Source organism: Podarcis melisellensis, assembly GCF_964234715.1.
Source record: "Podarcis melisellensis genome assembly, contig: HAP1_SCAFFOLD_263, whole genome shotgun sequence".
NCBI classification, from domain to species: Eukaryota; Metazoa; Chordata; class Lepidosauria; order Squamata; family Lacertidae; genus Podarcis; species Podarcis melisellensis.
In genome coordinates this window covers 6,209-30,567 of record NW_028112944.1, presented here as the reverse complement: position 1 = coordinate 30,567, position 24,359 = coordinate 6,209, and the positions used below count along the sequence as shown (strand labels likewise).

Here is a 24,359-nt window from a genome sequence, read left to right as displayed (position 1 = left end):
CCAGTGAGGGTGTTTTTTGTGTTCCTTAGTTCACAGAAATGTTTTAAAGGAATGTAGAAGAATTAGGGCTAGGGGAGGTTAGTGAAAGGGACTGAGGAGTGGGAGACTGATTTGTTGTGAATGTGGGAGGTGGAGAGGGATAGAAGAGAAAGCTCCATTATTTGGTCAGGGCTGTGGCTAAAGACCTTGGTCCAGCTTTTCTGGGAATTGTAGTCTCAGGATGTCCAATTGTAGTTGGCTGAGGAGGCGCAGAAATTTCTAAGAGGTTCCTCCCAGAACTACAGTTCCCAGAGTTCCTAGGAAGTGAAGATGGCTGTGAAGTCTCTGGACAGGGGTCAGCAACCTAAGGGCCACGGGCTGGAAACCCCGAGTGGGAGTGGGAAACCCCGAGTGGGAGTGGGAGATCGGGGCCGGCTTCCCAGCAGGAACGGAGTGCAGAGGGTGGAGTTCCCAGTGTGACACACGGAGCAGAGCAGGAAGGAGACAGGGGAAGGAGATCGGGGCAAGACGTCCTGCCGGAAGGGGCGGAGAGTAGTACAGGGAGTAGTGTAACTGTCAAGAGGAAGGTCAGGGGAAGCGAACGCGCGCCAAGTTCAATTGTGGAGGCGCGCGGAAATGCAGAGAGCCCAGAGGAGGAGCCTGGTCCCAAAGCACGAAGGAGGGGGGAGCAGGCATCTGGGGACTCCACGTCAGGGGAAAGCAGGAGGGAAGGAACTCAGGGGGGCAGAAAGACCCTGCGGAAAAGGAAGGACAGGAAGAGGTGGACTAGCACAAGCCTCTTAAACTGGTGTAGAGGCGGGACCGATTCAGAGGGGACTTCAAACGTCTAAGGCTAAGAGACGCGGGGCTGCACGCCTCGGTTGTGGAACCAATAATGAACTGCAATAAACATCCTTGTATATAAGAAGAGCTTGGCGTTGGTCTTTTGTGAGCTGAGACTTGAGGCAGCCCCTGACAACCTGTTTTTAACTCCGCTACCGAAAGCGTCTCCCCCTCCAGGACAGGAGAGCGGAGAACACGCGTCTTGCAGAAGGAACCGCTCGCTGCATTCGGTAGCGGAGTTAAAAACAGGGAATCAAGGCTTCATACACCCCAGAACCCTGGGAGGGTCTCTCAGAACGGAACAGATATGCTGCGGTGCAGAACTGGGACCTTCAGAACTTTATTATTTTTTTGTTTAATCTTTGGATCGTGTAGTAACGAAAGAATGCGCACTCATACTCCTTCCCGCAGCGAGGTTTGAGGACAGTGATCTGGCCCTCGACTTTAAAAGGTTGCTGAGACCTGTCTCTGGGGGTGCAAAAAAGAATTTGGAAGTGTTTGTTTTCATTCTTGGGGGCCATGCTATTTGGCAACCCTCTCTTTTTCAAGAGCTAATTTCAGGGCTATGAGAGCCTAAGGAAAAGCCTTTTGTTTGTTTTTAATAAAAAAACCCTTCAAAATGTGACAAATGTTTGTGGGGGCTCCATCTGTTGTTGTTGCTGCTGCTGCTGAGGGGGCCCTGGATCTCAGCCCCAAATGTCTGCCATGATGGTAGCAGGATGGGAGAAGTCAAGTGCCCAGAATCAAAAAGGAAAAGTATTTTCTGCATCTTTCTTGAACGAAATGGATATGTCTGCAACCTCAGACAAAGCTCATGTTGACAGCATTGAAGCCGTTGTTCAGTAACCAATTAATGTCATATTTATCACTGCTGATAAATATGTCCTAAATAAACAACCATATATATTTGCCTTCTGGAAGGTGGGGCACGATGCTGAGGGAATCTGTATTATATCTGGAGGAGAGAAGGCGGAAGGGGGGGGGTAGCTCAGTGCACCCAGAAGACGCCAGTTGTTGGTTATAGTTGCATCTATACAAAGGGCATAGCCTTTGCCCTCCATAAAGAAATGGGGAGCAGACAAGAGCTGGAATAGCTGACCAGAAGGAAATGTAACCTGGGAACTTCATGTTGCTCCTCAGCTCCCTGACCCCAAGAAAAGACTCCTCCAGGGAGGCAGGTGAGCATCACAGCTAAACCCCCCATTATGCTCTACAGTAGCTAATCGCTCAGAACAGGCCTTTTTTCATTCAGTTCTTTGTGTTGGGGGGGGGTTACCTTCCCTTCTTCCCTTGCAATCATGACAAAAATGAAACCTCCACGGCAATGCTTTCAGCCCCAGAAGAGGAGCTCCCCTTGGTGTCAAGGAAGGGGTCCAAGGGAGCATCTGGAGCCCTGCCTTCCCTTCTGTCGCTGGGCCCTTCCCCTCCTCTCTCTGCCATCCCAGGGCCACTCTTGACTCCCCAGCAGGAGACTAGATCTGTCTGTGATGATGAGATGTCCTGGCTGGTGGAAGGACCACTTCCTGTTTCCTGCAGCTCCATCCTTCTTTCTCATGCAAGGTGGAGTCATGGAGCAGGTGACGACTGAGCACACCTAAGAGTGGCGCAGCGGGTGGGTGGGATTCTGCTTAACCTTTCCCTGTCTGCTCCTTTAATGGATCCAAATCCCCACACAAAAAGGGGCAGTGTGAGGGCACAATCAGTGTTATGGAGCTGCCCTGAAAATCATTGCTTTGTGACCGTAAGAGGCCCTTCTCAAAAAAACAAGCATCAAGAGAATTTAAGCTACAGAATTTAAAACAAACGGATAATTACAAAAAAAGAAAGCAGTCTGGCGCCACATTGCGTAGGAGTTAGTTTAACACACTCTACCTGGGGCTGCCTTTGAAAAGAGCTCAGAAAGTTCAACTGGCTGAAAGAGCTGCAGACACACTGCTGACCAGGGCTGGCTATAGGCAGCATAGGACTCCCTTATTAGAACAGCTCCGTCTGCCTAATTGTCTGTTTCTGGACACAATGTGCTGGTTATTACCTATAAAGTCCTGCCCCCCCCTCTGCCAAATTAGGGATCCTCTCCAAGGACCTGTGTTTGAAAGGGTGTGTGAATGTGAAAAGTCCTGCATTTAAACTCTGGGCAGCCAAGCACAGACAGACTGACAGATTCATGAGTATCTGGGTGTGTGCATGCATGTGTGACAAATTCCAGGGGGCATCTGGCAAGCCAGCACAGCAAACAGAAACGCCGTTTACCTTCCCGCCAGTAAGCGGTCCCTATTTATCTACTTGCACCCGGGGGTGCTTTCGAACTGCTAGGTTGGCAGGCGCTGGGACCGAACAGCGGGAGCGCACCCCGCCGCAGGGATTCGAACCGCCGACCTTTCGATCGGCAAGCCCTAGGCGCTGAGGCTTTTACCCACAGCGCCACCCGCGTCCCCCACACAAGCGTACATGTGAACAAAAACGTAAAAAAAGACATGTGGCCATAGCTCAAAAACTTGACCTGATTGAGCAAAACCAATGTGATTTTTGGATTCAGTGCATCAGATTCGTCCTAAATCAACTGAAAAAACACAGACAACAAAATTGTTGTTGACCAGTGAAATGAAATTTGAAACAATTAAAGTCTAACTTAGAGTTGAGACCCCCCTGGATAAATGGTTTGAAACATGAAAAGAAACCGTGTTTCTTGTTGCCGTAACTGTCGCTCATAATCTTTTCTGATGCTAATTGCCTTCTGATTCACCAATAAAACTGTAAATAATAGATCTGTATCTGAATGATTATGAGAAGCAAAATGTTCTACCAGAGGTGCCTCCAAATTAGCATTATTAATACATGATCGGTGTTCACCAATCCGAACCCCCACAGCTCGAGTGGTAGAGCCTATATACAATAAATTGCCAGCTGCTGCCTTTGCTGCCTTCGTGTGTTGTGATGGCAGCAGCAGCGGCAGAGGCAGCAACCCTCTCATTCCACTAACGAAAGGAACCTCTGAAGCCTGGTGCTGGGCTGGCTCCCTCCACCATCCCTCCACTTGGATACCCACACACACACACACAGAGAGGGACGCATGCAGCCTCTTGCCTTCCCTCACGTTGCGCACTGCCCTCAACCTCAACTTGCCCTCTTGGTCAGGCTGCTGAGAGGGGGGGAGGGGGGGCTTCTGCTGGGCCAGAGCCGCTTCTCTTCTGGGCAACACCCCCCTCCACACCCCAATCCCTTTTCTGTTCCGAGCGGCTATGTTGCAGGGCCCCCGGGTATCATATAAAGACCCTCTATTTAAAACTTTTTCTTATCAGGCGATCATCAAAATTTTTATTTATAGACATATTGCTGACATATTTTTTAGCTGCTTTTGGGGGGCCCTCCTCACCTGTGCCCCTAGTGGGTGCTTTCCTCGCTGTCCCCTAACTATGGCCCTGACCCCAATCACTGCAGCCTGTGTGGGAAAGCCTTGAGGAGCTCACTGTGTGCAAGGGGGCTTTCCCAGGAGAGAAGCTGTACTGGTGCTCCGAGGGCAGGAAGAGCTTTGGCTGGAAATCGTTGCTCACTTCACACAAAAGGATCCACATGGGGAAGAAGCCATACAGGTGCTCTGAGTGCAGGAAGAGCTTGGGGGTCAGAATCCACACAGGTGAGAGAAACCTTCCCATTGCCCTGACTGCAGTTAGAGCTTCAGCCAGGTAGCCCCTCTCTCCTGACACACGGGAGAACCCACACAAGAAGAGGGGGAGAAGAAGGATCTGAAATATTTTCCTTGAAGCTTGAATTGGTTTTTATTTTTTTATTTGTTTTATTTGATGTGTTGTGAAGCGCTTTGAGGCTTTTTCTTTAAAATATAAAGCGGTATAGAAATGAAATGAATAATAAGGATAATTTCATTGCCAAAAGTAAAAAATGGCACCTCGGCATTCCATTGTGGCAACCGTAGCCTAGGTTTAAGGAGACATTTAGCAATTAACTGATAGATATCTGAGTTTTTAATCCTACCATGGAAGGCAGGGCTTCCTCTCCCATTAATAAGGCTGAAGGGGACCGAAGCACAAGATGGTGGTTGTGGAGCCTTCGTTTCCAGTATTTTCTTTTGATCGCTCTTGATAATAATTATATTATCACTCCCCTCACCCCGGAATAAATCCAGTTAACCGCTCCACCTGTTTCTTTGTTGTTAGATCATTTGGTTGCAATGCCGTCGCACAAGAAGAGGAAGATAGATTTGGAGTGCCGCATTTTCAATAAGAAATGGACACACGACTATTTCTTTGTGGAGCTGAAAGGCATGCCCGTGTGCCTCATTTGTGGTGAGGCCCTCTCCATCCTGAAGAAGGCCAACCTGCAGAGGCACTACAGGACGAAGCACATCCAGTACGAGGAGTTCCAAGGGCAGCTGCGCGAGGAGAAGGTCAAGGCGCTGAAAATGGACCTGCACGCCCAGCAAGGCATTGCCCCGGAACCAAGGAAGGAAATGGACAGCGTGGAGCAAGCCAGCTTCATGGTGAGCGAGCTGGTCTCCAAAAAGCTCCGCCCGCTCTCCAGAGGTGAGCTGGTGAAGGAGTGCATTGTGGCCACTGCCGCTCTCTTGGCCCCAGAGAAGCTGAAGCTCTTTGAGAGCGTGAGCTTCTCTTGCAGGAGGGGGCCAGCTCACAGCAAGAACTCGACTCGGGGAATGGAGGGGTCGCTTGCAAGGGGCCCCCGATTACCAGAGGTGAACTTGGAAAGCCAGCTGCTAGCGGCCACATTGTTGATGCCGCCAGGCAAAAGTGAGCTTGAAAAAGAAACACAGCCACAAGTGTCACACTGAAAAGCTGCTGAGTTGAATGTTTATCATTATTTTATATATATTCACTTCTTTATTTTTTTCTTAAGTTTTTCATCATCAGAATTTTATCATTTGTACACCTCCCATCTAACTGCGTTGCCCTACTGCTCTGGGTGGCTTCCAACAAAATATTAGAAACACAAGAGCCCTCAAACAGTAAAATCTTCAGCTGTGAAGTTATATAATTTTTACATTTTTTATCTTGCAGATTATACAAGATGGTTCTGGAATTGGTTGGCTCCGTCTAACACTTCCTCTTGCTCTGCCAAGCAATGGGCATCAATCCCCACTGCTTCTGTTTGGACCCCGCTCCCACAAAATAGATTTTTCCAATGGGTCACTGGCGTTTCATTTAACAAATAACGAAATGTTCCCCACAGCAGAGTGTTTAAGTGTAGGCTGGTGCCAAAGGTAGAGGCAAATGGTTGCAATGTCTATATATCTATATTGCTTGGCTATATTCCTTTTTTTCTTCCGTTACGGACTTTCAAGAAATCGACCCGGTGGTGAGGCAGGGATTGGGTGATCTTTCCTCTTTGAGGCACAGTTTGTTCCTTTGTACGTTCAAACATGAAAAATAAAAGTGAGCCAGAACGAAAAAATGGTTACAGAATATTTACCTGGCGAAAGGCTGGCATCCTGTGGCCCCTTCAGATGTTGTTAGATTTCAACTCACGTCTTCCCTGGCATTGGCCATCCTGGCTGGGACTCATGGGAGCTGGAGTCCAATGATCTCTGAAGGACCACAGGTTTCCTTGCGTCTAGGTCCACAAATGCCAGGGACAATTCAAATCCCTCCTCAGTCGTGAAGCTCTGAGTGTCTTAAAGCCAGTCACCATCTTCATGTGAAACCTCCCTCACAGGGTTGCTGTGTGCGTGAAAGCAATATATCTTGTGGTGGGCTTGATGAGGGAAGTGTGCAACAGAAATGTAATTCATAGGTAAGAAGACAGGAAATAGTTCTGAATCTGATTGAAAAGAAAGCATTCTTTGTCTCCATATAGCATATAGCAGGGCTGGGGCCCATGTGTTGTTGAACTCCAGTTGAAGTCCCAGCGTCTGGTTCCTCAGCCCTCTGCACTCTCTCTCTGGAAACCTCCAGCTGCCAGGTGACAGGAACCAGCCAATGCCTTATAGTTCAGAAACAGACTGCCAGGAACTGGGATTGCAAGTTGCCAATCTGGGAAATTTAGGCAAGCATCAACATATTCGGTTTCCATGCTTATGAATGTTGATTTGGATCAGATCGTCTGAGGTGAAGAAATATTAGGGGAAATATCTGCTTGAGGATAGTTTTGACAGCAATTCGGGGAACTGGGAATATTTCTAGGTCCATCAGGGTTGATGGACCAGTAAATAGCTAGAGAGGATTAAGGTGTGTCTTGGTGGGGTGGGGGTGGAATTAGGCCTTGTTTCTTGTGTGGCAGATAAGAGATTCCATAGTTCTTAAGGGTGAAAGTTTGCTGCCTGTCAAAATGATACTTGAGCCTTTTTTTTTCCTTTCAAAAAACCAAAACAAAACAACCCAAACATGGCAGCTGGTCTAGTCAAGCAGGAAAATATACCGTATTTTTCGCTCTATAACACGCACCTGACCATAACACGCACATCGTTCTTAGAGGAGGAAAACAAGGGAAAAAACATTCTGAATGAAACAGTGGATGTATCATTTTTGTGCTTCATGCTGTGGCCACAGACATGTGATCTGATGGTGAATTTGGGGTGACCCAATGCAAAGATCCTGAGAATCCCTGTGGAGCCATGCTTTGTAACCATGTTTTTGCACCATTGCAGCCCCAGGCAACAGTGGGTGCGTGCTTTTTTTGGTGCAGGCTGTAGCCATGGACATGCTATGTGATCTGATGGTGAATTTGGGGTGACCCAATGCAAAGATCCTGAGGATCCATGTGGATCCATGCTTTTTAACCATGTTTTTGCACCATTGCAGCCCCAGGCAACAGTGGGTGTGTGATTTTTTTGGTGCAGGCTGTAGCCATGGACATGCTATGTGATCTGGTGGTGAATTTGGGGTGACCCAATGCAAAGATCCTGAGGATCCATGTTGATCTATGCTTTGTAACCACATTTTAAGTGGGGAGCGAAGGAAAAACAAAGAAGGGACATGAGAGGGGTGTGCAGAGAAGCAGCTGGCTAAGAATGCTGGAGAGGGATTTAACGGGTGGGAGGCAAAAGTTCCCCCCCAAGCCAGCCATCTCTCTCTCTCTCTCTCCCTCCCCCTCCCCCCCTCTCCCTCTCCCTCCCCCACTCTCTCTCCCTCTCCCCCAGCAGTACCGGAGCACAGAGACGACACTTTCCCCTCTGCTTGCCTGGAGGGGAGGGGCTTTCCCTGCTCTTTGTTCCGTTTCAGCAATCACAGCAACGAAACAGAGGAGGGTGGGCAGTAAGACCCTGAGGCAGAATACAGGAAAGCTGCCACTTCCTCTTTTCAGGTTTCCCTTCTCTGTGACTCGCGATTTGACTTTTGCTTGATTTTTTGGCTCCAGGGACCACACATTCGCTCCATAACACGCACAGACATTTCCCCTTCCTTTTTAGGAGAAAAAATCTGCGTGTTATAGAGGGGAAAATACGGTAAGGTTCATTTGTGAAGTTACCTGTTTAGCTCCGAGCTTTGTTTACATCTGTCCTTTTTAGCAAACAAATCCACATAATTGTTGGTGGCTGTCAATGTTCTTGTCAAATAGAACTAATTAAAAGTTTTTACTGTTAAAAAAAGTTGTGAAAAATACTTTCAGCTGAAGTTGCAAACACACTGATCCTGATCCCTGTACAGTCGTACCTTGGTTCTCGAATTTAATCCGTTCTGGGAGTCCGTTTGATTCCTGGAACTGTTCGAGAACCAAGGCACGGCTTCCGATTGACTGCAGGAGCTTCCTGCACTCAATCAGAAGCTGTGTCGGACATACGACTTCTGAAACATTTGAGTTGCAAGGCGTTTGACATTCAAGGTATGGCTGTATTACATATGCACTACAGTTGGGTTGAAACAGTTCTCTTTACACTTACCTGATTTGCACTTAATAATTTATCATAATAATTTATTATTTATACCCCGCCCATCTGGCTGGGTTTCCCCAGCCACTCTAGGCAGCTTCCAACAGAATATTAAAATACAATAGTCTGTTAAACATTAAAAGCATCCTAAACAGGGCTGCCTTCAGATGTCTTCTAAAAGTCTGTTAGTTGTTTTTCTCTTTGACATCTGGTGGGAGGGTGTTCCACAGAGCGGGTGCCACTACCGAGAAGGCCCTCTGCCTGGTTCCCTGTAACTTGGCTTCTCACAGGGAGGGAATCACCAGAATGCCCTCAGCGTGGACCTCAGTGTTTGGGCAGAACAATGGGGGTGGAGATGCTCCTTCAGGTATACTGGACCGAGGCCTTTCTAAAGGTCAGCGCCAACACATTGAATTGTGCTCGGAAACGTACTGGGAGTTACTGGAATAACAGTCTCAACAGAATGGAATGCCTCCCTCATGTGAGTAACACACATGAGGGCTACTGTCAAAGGAAACTACATCTTAAAACATTCTCATTTATGGAAATTAAACCATCATCCTTAGCACTTTCCCCAGACTTAGAGAAACCAGCGAGCCTTAAAACAAGGAGAGCAAAAAGCTCAAAGACAGAGGGCACTTAGCGGCACCCATAGAGGAGATGATTATGATGATAGCTCCATTGATGTCAGTGAGCTTATTCTGAATAAAACAACCCATTGGTTTGTAGACCTCAGATCTCCAGAGGAGGAAATAAGGGGATTTGTGTCAGGGAACAGCTTCCAAACCCTGCTGCCAATGCATTCTCCTCCTAGCTACACTTGCTATTCGCAGTTCATTGTCTTCTGGATCAGTGCCTTAATCTTTTGTAGATTCTGTATGTTGTGACGTGGGGTTTGTGATTCAGCTCTCTTGACATAACATGCCAGAGTCAGTTCTCTAGTAACACTTCTTTATTAAAGCAAACAAGACTGAGACCTGAGGAGGGAAGAGCTACATTTATAGGGACAGGGAACTAGCTAGAAAGGATACATTTTGGAGGGAACAATATCAGGCAATCACAGTCCTGCCTTTTGGAGGAAACCAATAAGACAGAGGATCCAAATACAGCGGCTTAAATGAACCAATAGTAGCTGTACCCTCTGGAACCAAAAGGCAGTTACTTTACCCTAATGCAAATACAGACAATAATAATACAGATATAAAATCCTTTGACTCAATACACAACACTGTATATCAGAGCATAGCCATTGAGGTGTCCCCAGATGTTGGTGTCCAGTTCCCATCAGTTTCAGCCAGCAGGGATGACAGTCAAGGATGATGGAAGCTGTAATCTGGAGCTCACCACCTGGACTATGCTGCCCTATATCCTTCCCATTGAAACAAATGTGAAAATAAATTTTGGACGCTATAGATTTATCCTGGTCTGGTGCATGCAATGCCTTTTGTTTTGCAGCTGCATGATTTGTGCTTGTATAGTGGTGGCCATTGGCTATAAACAATAAAATTTATAGATACAGTAGATTGAACTGCAAAAAATAAGTAATAAAATAATAAAACGATTATTATTTTTTGTTCCTCACTCCCAAATGGTGTGTGTGTTTTTGGTTATATTGTGCTTTTGGTTATATTGGGGGTGGGGGGCGGAGAAGTATGAAGGCCAAAACTGCTCCCCTCCTCTGCTAAATGGATGCAGGAGACCAGAGGCAGCGAATGAAAAAGCAGGGAAAGACAAACCCTCCAAGTGCCAGTATTTTCCAGGGATGTCCCTGATTTAGAGAAGCCATCCTGGTTTCTGATTTGATCCCAGAATGTCTCGCTTTTCCTTAGGGTCTCCCTATTTTCATTGAAGAAATGCTGGAGGGAATGGAGTTATCCAACCCACGGGCCCTCTGAAGGCAATCCTGTATAGGAAAGTTTTTTAGGAAGGAAGTCTAAACAGAGTTAAATTTGAGAAAATTAGGATAAGATTGTATATTCGTGTTGAAAAATTAATAAAAATTATTTTTTAAAAAATGAAAGTTTTTTTAATGTTTAATGTTTTATTATGTTTTTATACATGTTGGAAACTTCCCAGAGTGGCTGGGGCAACGTAATAAGATGTGTGGTGTATAAATAGTAAAATTATAGTTATGGAATGGGATGTCCCTATTTTCATCAGATTGGGTCGGTTGCTGGAGCTAAGTGATTGCATGATCCCAACCAGCAGAGCTGGGAACTGGACTGCCTCCTCCAGCTACCCATTCGGGCTGCAGGCATAGCTGTCAACCTTCCCTTTTTTGCCGGAAATTCCCTTATTCCAGTGCCATTTCCCGCTGCTATCCCGGGCTGTTGGATATCCTGTAGACTTGTCCCCAGGACAGGTGAGGCTGCTGATCCCTTATTTTCAAATCTGAAAATTGACAGCTATGGCTGCAGGGTGGCATCGTCCCAGCTTTCTGGAAATATTTGCTGATAAGGAAACCAGTGACTGCACATCGGATCACAAGGAGACTTATTTGTGCAACATTCTGGATATCTTATAAGATGCCATGTAGATTCCAACGATACAATAAATTTTGAGGGACAGCGCAAGGGGGCGCATCCAGCCTCGCAGCCTCCCAGGGCCCAACCCACAGCCAGCGAGCTCCGATGCCCAGAGAGGCAGGAAACGGGGCCAGCCAGGGGGACTCGAGAGCGGCTGCACTTTCCTGTCCCCCGCCGAGGAGAGCGGAGGAGCAGCGGCCCGTGGCCTGGCGAGTTTCCCCGGAGAGGAGCTGGATTCCGCTGCAGGGACGGAGCGAGGAGTCCGAGGTGCAGGAGGCGGGAGGAGGAGGAGGAGGAGAGCACGTGGGCCTGGCAGGATCAGGCCCCGAGCCCAGCTAGAGGCTGCAGGGCGCCCCCCAACCGGGTCCAAGGTCCAATGAGGGGTCCAAGGCAGCTGCTGCTCCGCGATGGACGATGCATATAGTCGCTCACGGATCAGCGGCGTACCTGGGACTTTTGCCTCCCCTGTCCCTGTCCCTCATCAGGGAGCCCCGTCCTCTTCCACGGTCCTCCCCACGGGGGAGAGGGAAGGCGAGGCAGGGGGGAAAGTGCAGCAGGGGCCCCCGTCTCACTCTGCAGCCCCCTGACACCCTTTGCAGGCCACTATTCCTTCCCCCCCTTCCTCTTCCACTGCCATTGATAAACCTATCGCCCTCATTTGTGAATTGGTCTGATCGCCTTTGAAAGCCCTCTTTTCTCTTGTAGTAATGATGTCCATCAGATTCATTTAGCAAGGAAATGGCTTCTTTTGTCTTCCCCAAATCAAGGTACAGTGGTGCCTCGCAAGACGAAATTAATTCGTTCCGCAAGTCTCTTCGTCTTGCGGTTTTTTCGTCTTGCGATGCACGGTTTCCCATAGGAATGCATTGAAAATCAATTAATGCGTTCCTAGGGAAACCGCCTTCAGACCAGGTCCGGGGACAGTCTGTCCCCCGACCTCTTCTGAAGGCTGGGGGGGGACGGGGACAAGGGCTTTTCTTCCCACTGCCAGCCTTCAGAAGGCTGTTCTGAAGGCTGGCGGTGGGAAGAAAAGCCCTTCTTCCCACCTCCCGCCCCGCAAGCTCCGGGGACAGGAGGGCTTTGCTGCCGACCGCCAGCATTTTAAAAGCCCCTGCTGTCCCGGGGCGATTTTAAAATGCTGGCGGGCGGGAGCGAACGCTTCGCTCCCGCCCGCCAGCATTTTAAGATCGCCCGGGGCAGCGGAGAAGTCTCCGCTGTCCCAGGAAGGCAGGTGGGGGGAGCAAAGACTTTTGCCCCCGCCTGCCTTCAGAAGAGGTCCAGGACCTCGTTCCGATGCCCGGCGGTGGGGTGAGAGGTTCCCGCCCCCCCGCCCCGCTTCGGAGCAGCGTTCCGAAGCGGGGCGGCTGGGGCAGGTGTTCCCGCCCCCCCACCCCGCTTCGGAGCAGCGTTCCGAAGCGGGGCGGCTGGGGAAGGTGTTCCCGCCCCCCCGCCCCGCTTCGGGGCAGCGTTCCGAAGCGGGGCGGCTGGGGCAGGTGTTCCCGCCCCCCCGCCCCGCTTCGGGGCAGAGTTCCGAAGCGGGGCGGCTGGGGCAGGTGTTCCCGCCCCCCCGCCCCGCTTCGGAGCAGCGTTCCGAAGCGGGGCGGCTGGGGCAGGTGTTCCCTCCCCCCCGCCCGGCTTCGGAGCACCGGGAGAAGCGATCTCCCCGCAGCCCCTTGCTTCAAAAGAGGTCCGGGGGCAGCGGGGAAGAAGCGCTGCGCTTCCCGCTGCCCCCGGACCTCTTTTGAAGCAAGGGTTTGTGGGGAAAAGCGATCTCCCCGCAGCCCCTTGCTTCAAAAGAGGTCCGGGGGCAGCGGGAAGCGCTTCCCGCTGTCCCCGGACCTGGGGCTGCGGGGAGAAGATCGCTTCTCCCCGCCGCCCCTTGCTTCAAAAGAGAAGACCCGCTGTCCCCTGGGCAAGCTTCGTTTTGCGAAGCAAGCCCATAGGGAAATTCGTCTTGTGAGGCAACTCGAAAACGAAAAAACCTTTCGTTTTGCGAGTTTTTCGTCTCGCGAGGCGTTCGTCTTGCGGGGTGCCACTGTACACTGTGCCTCCACATGGAGGCTCTGTTGATCTGTCACGGCTAATAAAACAGCTAATAGATCTATTTCCCGGAGAAGGCACCTGATCTTTTCCCAAGCTGTCAAAGCTAGTGACCTCTTGTGTCTGCGTGTAAATCAGTGAGACAGGCTTAAACCTGTCTCATTAATTGTTTTATTTCCACCTTCCTCAGTAAGGCTGCAGAGTTTTCAGATGAAGGCTGAGGGTTGAAGTGGGTGACAGTTTAGAGAATGCAGAAGAAAGGAGGATTCTTAAGATGTGTGGCATATGGAAATGAATTAATGATAATAAAAAGTTGAAGACAGTATTGTAAAAGACTGAGGAAGGCGAAATTGAAATTAGCTATTCATGTTCAGATTATTACTCATTTCATTTCTATACTGCTTCATATTTCTAATTTTTTTATAATAACTTTTATTAAAATTTTCACAATATCTCCAATCATACAATTTTCCAAATCACATATTTTGACTTTTTGAACCTCCCTCAGCTCCTCTGACAATCATCCGTAATTAAATTTCTACCTTCACATTCCTTAATTATAGTATTGCCTTCAAGTAAAATCTTTCTATCCTCGTTTACATTCTTGCAATATTCCTTATTTTTTCCACAAAGCTTCTTTAAAACACACTAGCGTTGTTTGTTCCTCACATACACTCTTCAAATATTCTCTGAATTTTCCCCAGTCCTCTAGGAACTTGTGGTCTCTTTGAAGTCTGATTTTTCCAGTTAATTTATCTAGTTCTGCGTAATCTGTTAGTTTTTTTCTCCATTCTTCCAAAGTCGGTAATTCTTCTTGTTTCCATTTTTGGGCCATCAATGTTCTCGCTGCTGTTATTGCGTACTGAAAGAGTTTACAGTCCCTCTTATTTATTTCATTTCTAGTTATTCCCAGTAGGAAGGTTTCTGGTTTCTTTACAAAGCTATATTTCAGCATTTTCTTTAACTCATTATATATCATTTCCCAGAACCCCTTCACTTTCTTACACTCCCACCACATATGAATAAAAGTACCCTCTTTCTCTTTACATTTCCAACATTTGTTACAGGTTTTATACATTTTTGCCAATTTAACTGGTGTTATATACCATCTGTATACCATTTTCATACCATTTTCTTTTAACATAGTACATGCTGTAAACTTCAGATTTTCATTCCATATTTTTTGCCAGTCTTCCATATCAATACTATACCCTAAATCTCTGGCCCAGTGAATCATTACAGATTTAACTTCCTCATCCATCGTGTGCCATTCCAATAATATTTTATACATTTTTGAGATTATCTTACAATCATTGTTAACAATTTCCGTTTGAAATTTCGAATCTTTTTCTTTATACCCTTTTTCTTTCACATCCTTTTTAAACATATCATTTATCTGGTAGTAGTGCAGCCAATCAAATACATGTTCTTTTACTTGCTCGTATGGCTTCAATCTCCATTTCTCTCCTTCTTTTACCACTAAATCTCCATAAGTAATCCAATTACTCCTCATATTAATTTTCTTGACTCCCATAACCTCTAATGGGGATAACCAATGTGAAACCCCCATTTCTAATAGATTTTTATATCTGTCCCATACTTCGATTAACTATTTCCGGAAGATATGGTTTTCAAACAATTTATAACCTTTTTTCTTCTCTTGCCATAGATACGCATGCCACCCAAATCTGTTATTTGCTTCATATTTTTAAGGAAAAAAATCTAATTAGTAATTAGAGAGAAATCTCATTGCAGTTTGTGTCCATAGGATGTTGAGAACATTAACTCTGTAGATCCAGGAGTTCTCTCCTCCTGATAGTCTTAGATTTGATTGTTCTTTCCGATAGAACAGGAGGAACGAAACATTTATGGGCTTAAAGCTGCATTAATTCTGGAGGCCACATTCCAGTGAGCTTTGAGGCCAATGTATGCACATGCATGCGCACACAGAAAAGATATGCAGACCATAAAGTCACATGCACACACTCACCAGAGGTGCTGCACACACTCACCAGACATGCCATCTAGCATACATACAAGTCTTGCAAACACAATCAGTATGTTTAGACCTTCCAACCCCAGTCTTGGGGGGAGGAGAAATAAGAGCACAAGAAGACCCTGCTGAATTAGCAATGAGATCTGTGGAAAAAAGTCCCTTCTGATTGTTCTTTAGAAATCCTCTTTAAAGAGCAGCCAGAGGGATCATTTATTTTCCTTTTGCCCCATTTCAGCACTGTGCTGGTTTGTGCTGAAATTGGAGTTGAAAAGATCTCTCTAAGGGCCCTTTAGGCACCTTTCTCTCCAGGACAGACAGAGATCTTCATCCTATGATCAGATCAGGAGATGGAAACGGCAGGGACTAGCAGGACACACCCTGAGGCTTGGCAAGCCATATGCAGCCAATGGACTGCAAGTTAGAATATCTTCAGTAAAGAGAGTTTGTGACCATCAAATATAAAATATTTTGGAGTGGGTTGTTTGATTTTGTTGGCCAATGTTCCTTTTGTCTGTTTGTTTGTTTCTTAGACTGTGCAGATACCATACATTTAAAGCACGTGGCTTCCCCCAGAGAACCACAGGACCTGTAGTTTATTGCTAGAGTTCTCAACACCCCTAACAAACTGCAGCTGGCAGGATTTCTTGGGTGAAGTCATGTACTTTCAATGTTAGGTGGGTCTGTCGCAGCCTTAATCATATACAAAGATCTGTTGCTGCCTTTCCAACATGCTAGAAGTTGCAGCCAGGATCAGCATTCCCTGTCCACTGAACATGCTCAGTCCTCTCACTGGGTTGTTTTTGGATTTCCCTCCCACTGCCTTGGTTCCCCCACCCCCAAATATTATTTGTACTTCCATAAATCTTGATGTTTCCCCCAGTCTTTGGATAACTTCCCCTCGTGGAGTCATTTGGGTGACATAATGATTGTCATTCACAGCCTGAACATCAGAAATAGAAAGAGTAATAATATATTTCAAAAACTGGCTAATGGTTAAAATGTGCTTTTGTTTTTATTCTTGTGTTGTATTTTACTTTGTGTCTAATTCTTTTCCAGCAGGGTGGTGTAAAAATGGAAGAGCAGGGACCCAGGAGACCCATTCAAAGGGAAAGACTGGAGTGCAAAGGAAGGAAACCTCCTGCCGGCCAAGTTGGGGCCATCAGAGATCTTCTGCCTCGGGCAGATTTATGTCAGATTAAGCAGGAGCAAGAGGAGGGGCAGCCGCAGCAGCACTGGGATGCCCAGAAGCAGGATTTCCTGAAGACGATGCAGCTCCCTCGTTCACGATGGGAAACCCCACAGGCTCCCAGTCCTCCCCAATCTGGGAATAGTGTCCTCTCCTTCAGGGGAGCTGCAGATGCCAGTCGGTGGCCAAGTGGGAGAGTAGGGGGAGCAGACCAGACCCTGCTCCCAGACACTGAGGGGCTTTTGGGAAAGGTAAGTGCCCTCCTTCTTGTAAAGAAGCTGGTAAAATGCGGTCTTGACTTTGCTACCACTCAGTGGATTTGTAACTGGTGACTGACCGAACCCAAACGGTGGTCATCAATGGTTCCTCTTCATCCTGGAGAAGAGTGACTAGTGGGGTGCCACAGGGTTCTGTCTTGGGCCCAGTCTTATTCAACATCTTTATCAACGACTTGGATGATGGACTCAAGGGCATCCTGATCAAATTTGCAGATGACACCAAACTGGGAGGGGTGGCTAACACCCCAGAGGACAGGATCACACTTCAAAACGACCTTGACAGATTGGAGAACTGGGCCAAAACAAACAAGATGAATTTTAACAGGGAGAAATGTAAAGTATTGCACTTGGGCAAAAAAAATGAGAGGCACAAATACAAAATGGGGGACACCTGGCTTGAGAGCAGTACATGTGAAAAGGATCTAGGAGTCTTGGTTGACCACAAACTTGACATGAGCCAACAGTGTGACGCGGCAGCTAAAAAAGCCAATGCAATTCTGGGCTGCATCAATAGGAGTATAGCATCTAGATCAAGGGAAGTAATAGTGCCACTGTATTCTGCTCTGGTCAGACCTCACCTGGAGTACTGTGTCCAGTTCTGGGCGCCACAGTTCAAGAAGGACACTGACAAACTGGAACGTGTCCAGAGGAGGGCAACCAAAATGGTCAAAGGCCTGGAAACGATGCCTTATGAGGAACGGCTAAGGGAGCTGGGCATGTTTAGCCTGGAGAAGAGGAGGTTAAGGGGTGATATGATAGCCATGTTCAAATATATAAAAGGATGTCACATAGAGGAGGGAGAAAGGTTGTTTTCTGCTGCTCCAGAGAAGCGGACACGGAGCAATGGATCCAAACTGCAGGAAAGAAGATTCCACCTAAACATTAGGAAGAACTTCCTGACAGTAAGAGCTGTTCGACAGTGGAATTTGCTGCCAAGGAGTGTGGTGGAGTCTCCTTCTTTGGACGTCTTTAAGCAGAGGCTTGACAACCATATGTCAGGAGTGCTCTGATGGTGTTTCCTGCTTGGCAGGGGGTTGGACTTGATGGCCCTTGTGGTCTCTTCCAACTCTATGATTCTATGATTCCTCTCACCTGGGTTTCCAGCACCTGGAGGTCACAGGTCCAGTGCCTCTAGACATGGAGGTTCTGCTTAGCTTTGGTGGTGAATATTCCTCCTCCCTGCAGTTTCTCTCTAATCCACTTTAAAAAGGTTTGCTAGACCAAACCTTACATGGCAGGTTTGCGATCATATCTCCTGCTATTCTTACTTTACCTAAAGAGCTGCAGGTCACTCTGAGTTTTATCAGAGCAGAAGCTGTGTCAGAAGAGGTGACCTTCCACCAACCCCCGTTTTCCTCCTCTAAATTGCCTCCATTTCCAAAATGATCTTTTCTCCCCACTGAGGTAAAAATCTTGGCACGTCTTGCAGCCTCAGCAATCCCATGTGTTGTCGCATTAAATAAGACTGGCCTACCTTGCAAGGTTGTTGCAAGATCTATTAAGATAATGGCCAGGTTCAGATGACTGAATCACAGCCTGAAAAGCTGGGTTAAAAATAGGAACAGTTTTTAATGCATTGCTGCAGCAAAGTTACGCTAAAATCTAAGTTGACCCAAGATTAAAACAAAAAACTATAGCCGCCACCGCATTCTCCTGGCCCCCACAACCAGAATGCATCACTCCAGGAAGGACTCCCACCCAACCTTTAGTGAGAGAGGGGAAAAGAGAAGGACTCTAAATGGGTAGTTGCACAAATTTACCAGCTGTGGTCCTGCACTGGCAGCAAGGCTAACAAACAGGGGAGCTGGGAACGTGCTGGTCCCATATCTCCCTGCATCTGCCTCCTGACCTAATTGTCCCAGCCTACCTCATGGTTTGGCCGGCCCTGAGGGTGAACTGTGCTGAAACCAGGCAATTTCTTATGAGCCATAACAAACAAACTTTCCATTTTGCCCAAACCAGGAAACTGCAGCTGCCAGCTTTGGAACAAGCTGGGATATTAAGCTAATTTCAAACTGTGCTTGGTGAAAACAGGAAACTCTGGCTGATCAGTGGCTTCGTGGTTTGACTGAGCCCACTGATAGCAGGAAAAATAGGAAGCCCTGTTGCGTTCAAAAGGGTTGTTTGGACAGAGTCTCTGATCAGCATGCGCAGCAGGACAGGCTTAAAAAGGTAAAGGACCCCTGACAATTAGGTCTAGTTGTCACCGACTCTGGGGTTGTGGTATTCATCTCGCTTTATTGGCCGAGGGAGCTGGCATACACCTTCCGGGTCATGTGGCCAGCATGACTAAGCCACTTCTGGCAAACCATAGCAGCGCACGGGAACGCCGTTTATCTTCCTGCCGGAGTGGTACCTATTTATCTACTTGCACTTTGACGTGCTTTTGAACTGCTAGGTTGCAAGGAGCAGGGACCGAGCAACGGGAGCTCACCTCACCCGGTCGCGGGGATTCGAACCGCCAACCTTCTTATTGGCAAGTCCTAGGCTGTGTGGTTTAACCCACAGCGCCACCCGCGTCCCAGGACAGGCTTAGGAAGCTATTATTATTATTATTATTATTATTATTATTATTATTACTTGCATCCTGCCTATCTGACTGGGTTGCCTCTGCCCATCTGGGTAGCTTCCAACAAAATAAAAACCGTCAACAATTTCCTTGTAAAAGGCTGCCTTCGGAAGTCTTCCATTTTGTAGAAATGGCCTTCGGTTTTAAAGAATTGCCCTCTTTTCGGAATAATGTGGTGTAAACATGTATGTTGTCCTCTAGGTCCAAACACACAGAGACTCACACATAGTAGGAACAAGCAGTGCTTTAAAGTGCTTATCTTGCAAACTTGCCATCTACCGTAAGTTGTTTACTCCTGACCAAAGCTCCTGTTTCCCAAAAGGACAGGAGGGGGAGCAGAGGAGGAAACGGATGGGTTTGAAGGCTCTTTCTGCCTCTCTCCCCTGAGAAACAAGAGCAAAGGGTTTTTGCAGGGCAGGAGGACATCGGAGGAGGCAGTGAGGGCAGAGGGAGGAGTGGGCGGATCCACCGCCTCTCCCAGGGGGTCCAGATGCAAGCAAGGGGCTTCCTTCATCTCCATGCAAGGGCCACCCATGTATTCAGAGCTGTCCTTTGCAGATTAACTCTTAACTTCCAAGGGATCTACTCTCAGGCCACTAATGTGCATACCGTGCCAGCCTTAGGAAGGAAGGTGGGACAGGCAGGTGAAAGGAATTGCCAAAGGTGTTTGAAAATGGGTGGGGGCTCTTGGGAAGTGGGTGCCCAGTTGGGGCTTCTCCAGGGGCAGCGGAATGTCTTGGGCAGGAGAATCCCTGCAGGGGCTCTCAGACTCCCTTGGCTTCTTCTTCTTCCCCCCCTCCCAGGAAGCTGCAACTTGCTCTGGATTCTGCGCTCCTCAGGAAGCTGAACCTGCAAACCTAGCTGAGACTGAACCTGCAACCCTGGCCAGGAAGGAAGGAGGAAGATGGACGGTTGACCTGGTCAGGCTGTCTCCCACATCCCTCCCCACAACCTCTGAGCATTCCCTCCCAGGACCATTGGAGAAATCTGGTGAGTTCCAGGGGAGAGGAGATGGGGACAGGGATAGATGGATGGCGGAGGGAGAAAGAGGAAAAGATGGAGAGGAGACAAATGGAAGGAAGTTCCTGACAGGAAGAAGGAAGGGGTGAGGCCTTCTCCGGAGCAGCTCTTTGTTTCTTGAATCCTTTTCCTAAAGTAGTGGGGGCAGATTTTCTTCCTCCAGGCTTTGAAACCTTAGGTGTTATTTCCATGGCAGGAATAATTGATGATAATGATGTTGCACACCAATCCTGAACAATGGGTGAAGGGGAATGGAAATGTTTCCCATAATTATTTATAATTAATGTATTTAAATGGTTTCTATTACCTTTATTTTTTATAGACAGAGTCAGAATGATACATTCCACCAGCATCAAAACACAATAGATGCATGCACCTCCCCAGTTTGGTGGGCTTAAGGGACAAAGGACCCATTATCATGATACACAATTCCTGTGGCTGGAGGCTCTACACTTAAGAGTGGGCATATAAAGTCCAAGAGTGTCTGGTATTATAAGCAAATTGTGTAAACTTGCCAATCTTACAGACTGGGGTTGTTTGTGAGAGTGAGTGAATGGGATAATAATTTTAGCGCCCCTTGGTTCTCCCGCACAGACGGGAGACAACTCCAGTAGTAATTATCTCAAATGAATAAATCACTGTGGAGCTCAGTCTTCAGCCTGTTCATCCCAGCTTGCAGTTGCCGAGTCCTCCAGCAAAGAAGGCCCCACTTTCACTTTCTTTTCCCCTCTTCTCGCAGATTCTCTCGAGCCTATGATTTTTTGGACAGGCTATTTCGGGGGTGCTGTGTCAGAGCTCAAACTGGAGATAACAGTCTGTGCCCCCACCCCCCGTCACCCCCTCTTCCTGCTCTTTCTTCTTTCCTCCTGCTGCAGCTTGGCTGCTCCTCCCCTGCTTCACATTCCAACTGAATCACATCTCTTGCGTTCTCAGGCTCTGTCAGCGGAGGCACGAGAGGCTTGAGATTCACGGAGCTGACACCCTGTAATTTTGTCCGTCCCTAAGCTTCCATGGAGATATTGTGGTACAACCTTGGTGCAAATTTGAAAATAAGTACACAAAGCCAACAAAGAGACTCAGAGGTTTATAGTGGCACCAGCTCTCCTGGTCAATAATCCACTTTGTCAGACTGCAGCCCACAGAAGCTTAGGCAATAATACATTTATCAGCCTTTAAGGGCTGCAAAAGATGAATAAACAGAAGCGTAGAGAAATAGAGATGTGTCTAATAAACCAGTTCCAGCATAGATCTGTATTATAAAATGAAGATGCCTTAGTAAGTGTGAATGGAGTGATCATGTATTGCTCTTGCCATTATCTTGCCATTATTAGCTTTCGTAAAATTTGGAACCTCGAGAGGATAGTGGAGAATGAAGGTGTTACAATGAGAGAAGGTGCAGACTGGGATTGACAGTTGTTCAGTTCCATTTTTGTCTTTCTTGAAAGTCTAACAGGATTCTCTTTCCTTCCAGACTCCCAAACAGGTGAGGAAGATGAAAGTCAGAATTCTATGGAGCCACCTGTGAATTTATGCGAAAGAACAAAGAAATTGAGGATACAACAACAAACTCACAAAGGAGAGAAACGATTTGAATGTACGGAATGTGGAAAGAGCTTCAGTCGAAGTGGAAAACTTAGAATACACCAACGAACTCACACAGGGGAGAAACCATTTAAATGCATTGAATGTGAAAAGAGCTTCAGTCGAAATGATACACTTAGAATACACCAACAAACTCACACGGGGAAGAAACCTTTTAAATGTATTGAATGTGGGAAGAGTTTCAGCAAAAGTGGAACACTTAGAATACATCAACGAACTCATACGGGGGAGAAACCATTTAAATGTATTGAATGTGGAAAGTGCTTCAGTAGCAGTGAAAATCTTAGAAGACATCAACGAACTCACACGGGGGAGAAACCATTTAAATGTATTGAATGTGGAAAGAGCTTCAGTGAAAGTGGAGCATTTAGAATACATCAACGAACTCACACGGGGGAGAAACCATTTAAATGTGTGGACTGTGGAAAGAGCTTCAGTCGAAGTGGCACACTTAAAAGTCATCAGCGAAGTCATACAGGAGAGAAACCATTTAAATGTATGGAGTGCGTTAAGAGCTTCAGTCAAAGTAGACACCTTAGAATGCATCAGCTAAGTCATACAGGAGAGAAACCATTTAAATGTATTGAATGTGGAAAGAGCTTCATTCAAAATGGACTCCTTACAATACATCAACGAACTCACACAGGAGAAAAACCATTTAAATGTATGCAGTGTGGAAAGAGCTTCAGTCAGAACGGAGCACTTAAACTACATGAACAAATTCACACGGGGGAGAAACCATTTAAATGTATGCAGTGTGGAAAGAGCTTCAGTCAGAACGGAGCACTTAAACTACATGAACAAATTCACACGGGGGAGAAACCATTTAAATGTATTGAATGTGGAAAGTGCTTCAGTCGATATGAAATCCTTAGAATACATCAAAGAACTCACACTGGGGAGAAACCATTTAAATGTATTGAATGTGGAAAGAGCTTCAGTCAAAGTGGCGATCTTAGAATACACCAACGAACTCACACGGGAGAGAAACCATTTAAATGTACTGTATGTGGAAAGAGCTTCAGTCATAGTGGAACACTTAGAATACATCAACGAACTCACACGGGAGAGAAACCATTTAAATGTATGCAGTGTGGAAAGAGCTTCAGTCATAACGGAGCACTTAAAGTACATGAACAAATTCACACGGGGGAGAAACCATTTAAATGTATTGAATGTGGAAAGAGCTTCAGTCAAAGTGGCGATCTTAGAATACATCAAAGAACTCACACTGGGGAGAAACCATTTAGATGTCCTGAATGTGGAAAGAGCTTCAGTGCAAGTAGAACACTTAGAATACACCAACAAACTCACACGGGAGAGAAACCATTTAAATGTGTGGATTGTGGAAAGAGCTTCAGTCGAAGTGAGACACTTAAACGTCATCAGCGAACTCACACAGGGGAGAAACCATTTAAATGTATGCAGTGTGGAAAGAGCTTCCATGAAAGTAAAACACTTAGAATACATCATCGAACTCACACAGGGGAGAAACATCAGCTAACTCACACACGATGAAAAGTACAAGTGTATTGACTGTGGAAAGGGTTTCAGAGGGAGTGGAGACCTTAATATTCATTAGCAAATTCACACGGGGGAAACGATGTAAATGTATGAAGTTTTCTACACAGGGTTCACTACTTATATCAAGAAACTCATAAAGGGGGAAATCAGTTGTAAATGCATGGAATGATGTTTTAGTGTTTTTACTAAAATTTGTATACACATATGTATGTATAAAAGTAATGAAGGTCACATATACTAAAAGTAAGTTGCAACTTTTTGCTAGATAAACAGGGAGGGAGTGTGAATCTGGAATGCTCAAGGTGTGTGTTGAATCTGTTTAGTTTTCAGGTCTGCCTTTCACTGCCCAAATGATGGGCTGCCCTTGTCTTGTAGATCAGTATTCCAGGCGCTCATTACTTGGACTTTGCATAACCCATTGAAGACCTTTTTACTGATAGCATTTTCCAGCTGAATGAAAGGTCCCTGTGTTAAATGTTCATTTGGTATTGCTTTTGAAACTCATCTCCTTTTTTCTGTGCTCTTGTGTACCTGTTTAGAGCTGTTTTTATTAAATATTTTCTGCATTGGCTTTTGACCTGTGGAAGGTGACCAGTGAGGGTGTTTTTTTTGTTCCTTAGTTCACAGAAATGTTTTAAAGGAATGTGGAAGAATTAGGGCTAGGGGAGGTTAGTGAAAGGGACTGAGGAGTGGGAGACTGATTTGTTGTGAATGTGGGAGGTGGAGAGGAAGAGAAGAGAGAGCTCCGTTATTTGGTCAGGGCTGTGGCTAAAGGCCTTGGTCCAGCTTTTCTGGGAATTGTAGTCTCAGGATGTCCAATTGTAGTTGGCTGAGGAGGCTCAGAAACTTCTGAGAGGTTCCTCCCAGAACTACAGTTCCCAGAGTTCCTAGGAAGTGAAGATGGCTGTGAAGTCTCTGGACAAGGGTCAGCAACCTAAGGGCCACGGGCTGGTTCCGGCCCGA

The 24,359-nt window shown here is 46.7% G+C and overlaps 2 protein-coding genes across 3 annotated transcripts in view; both read left to right on the top strand.

Moving 5' to 3' along the window:
• Nucleotides 1-1,933: 1,933 nt before the first annotated feature.
• LOC309362437 (general transcription factor II-I repeat domain-containing protein 2-like) overlaps nt 1,934-24,359 on the top strand; it is a 28,627-nt gene continuing 6,201 nt past the window's right edge. Inside the window, exons 1-2 of one of the 2 annotated variants that reach the window (XM_081931790.1) lie at nt 1,934-2,000; nt 4,995-5,360. In XM_081931790.1, the coding sequence (XP_081787916.1) occupies nt 1,949-2,000; nt 4,995-5,360 (418 nt within the window). In that variant the 5' untranslated portion in view covers nt 1,934-1,948. Of the gene's footprint in view, nt 2,001-4,107; nt 4,457-4,994; nt 5,361-24,359 lie in introns of those variants that run through there. The other variant, XM_081931788.1, reaches the window with a different exon arrangement.
• On the top strand, nt 11,345-23,987 carry LOC309362433 (uncharacterized protein). The gene is made up of 4 exons (XM_081931783.1): nt 11,345-11,484; nt 16,274-16,654; nt 20,054-20,240; nt 21,742-23,987. Exons 2-4 carry the CDS (start codon nt 16,289-16,291, stop codon nt 23,388-23,390), a joined length of 2,202 nt encoding a protein of 733 aa, XP_081787909.1. The 5' UTR covers nt 11,345-11,484; nt 16,274-16,288; the 3' UTR covers nt 23,391-23,987.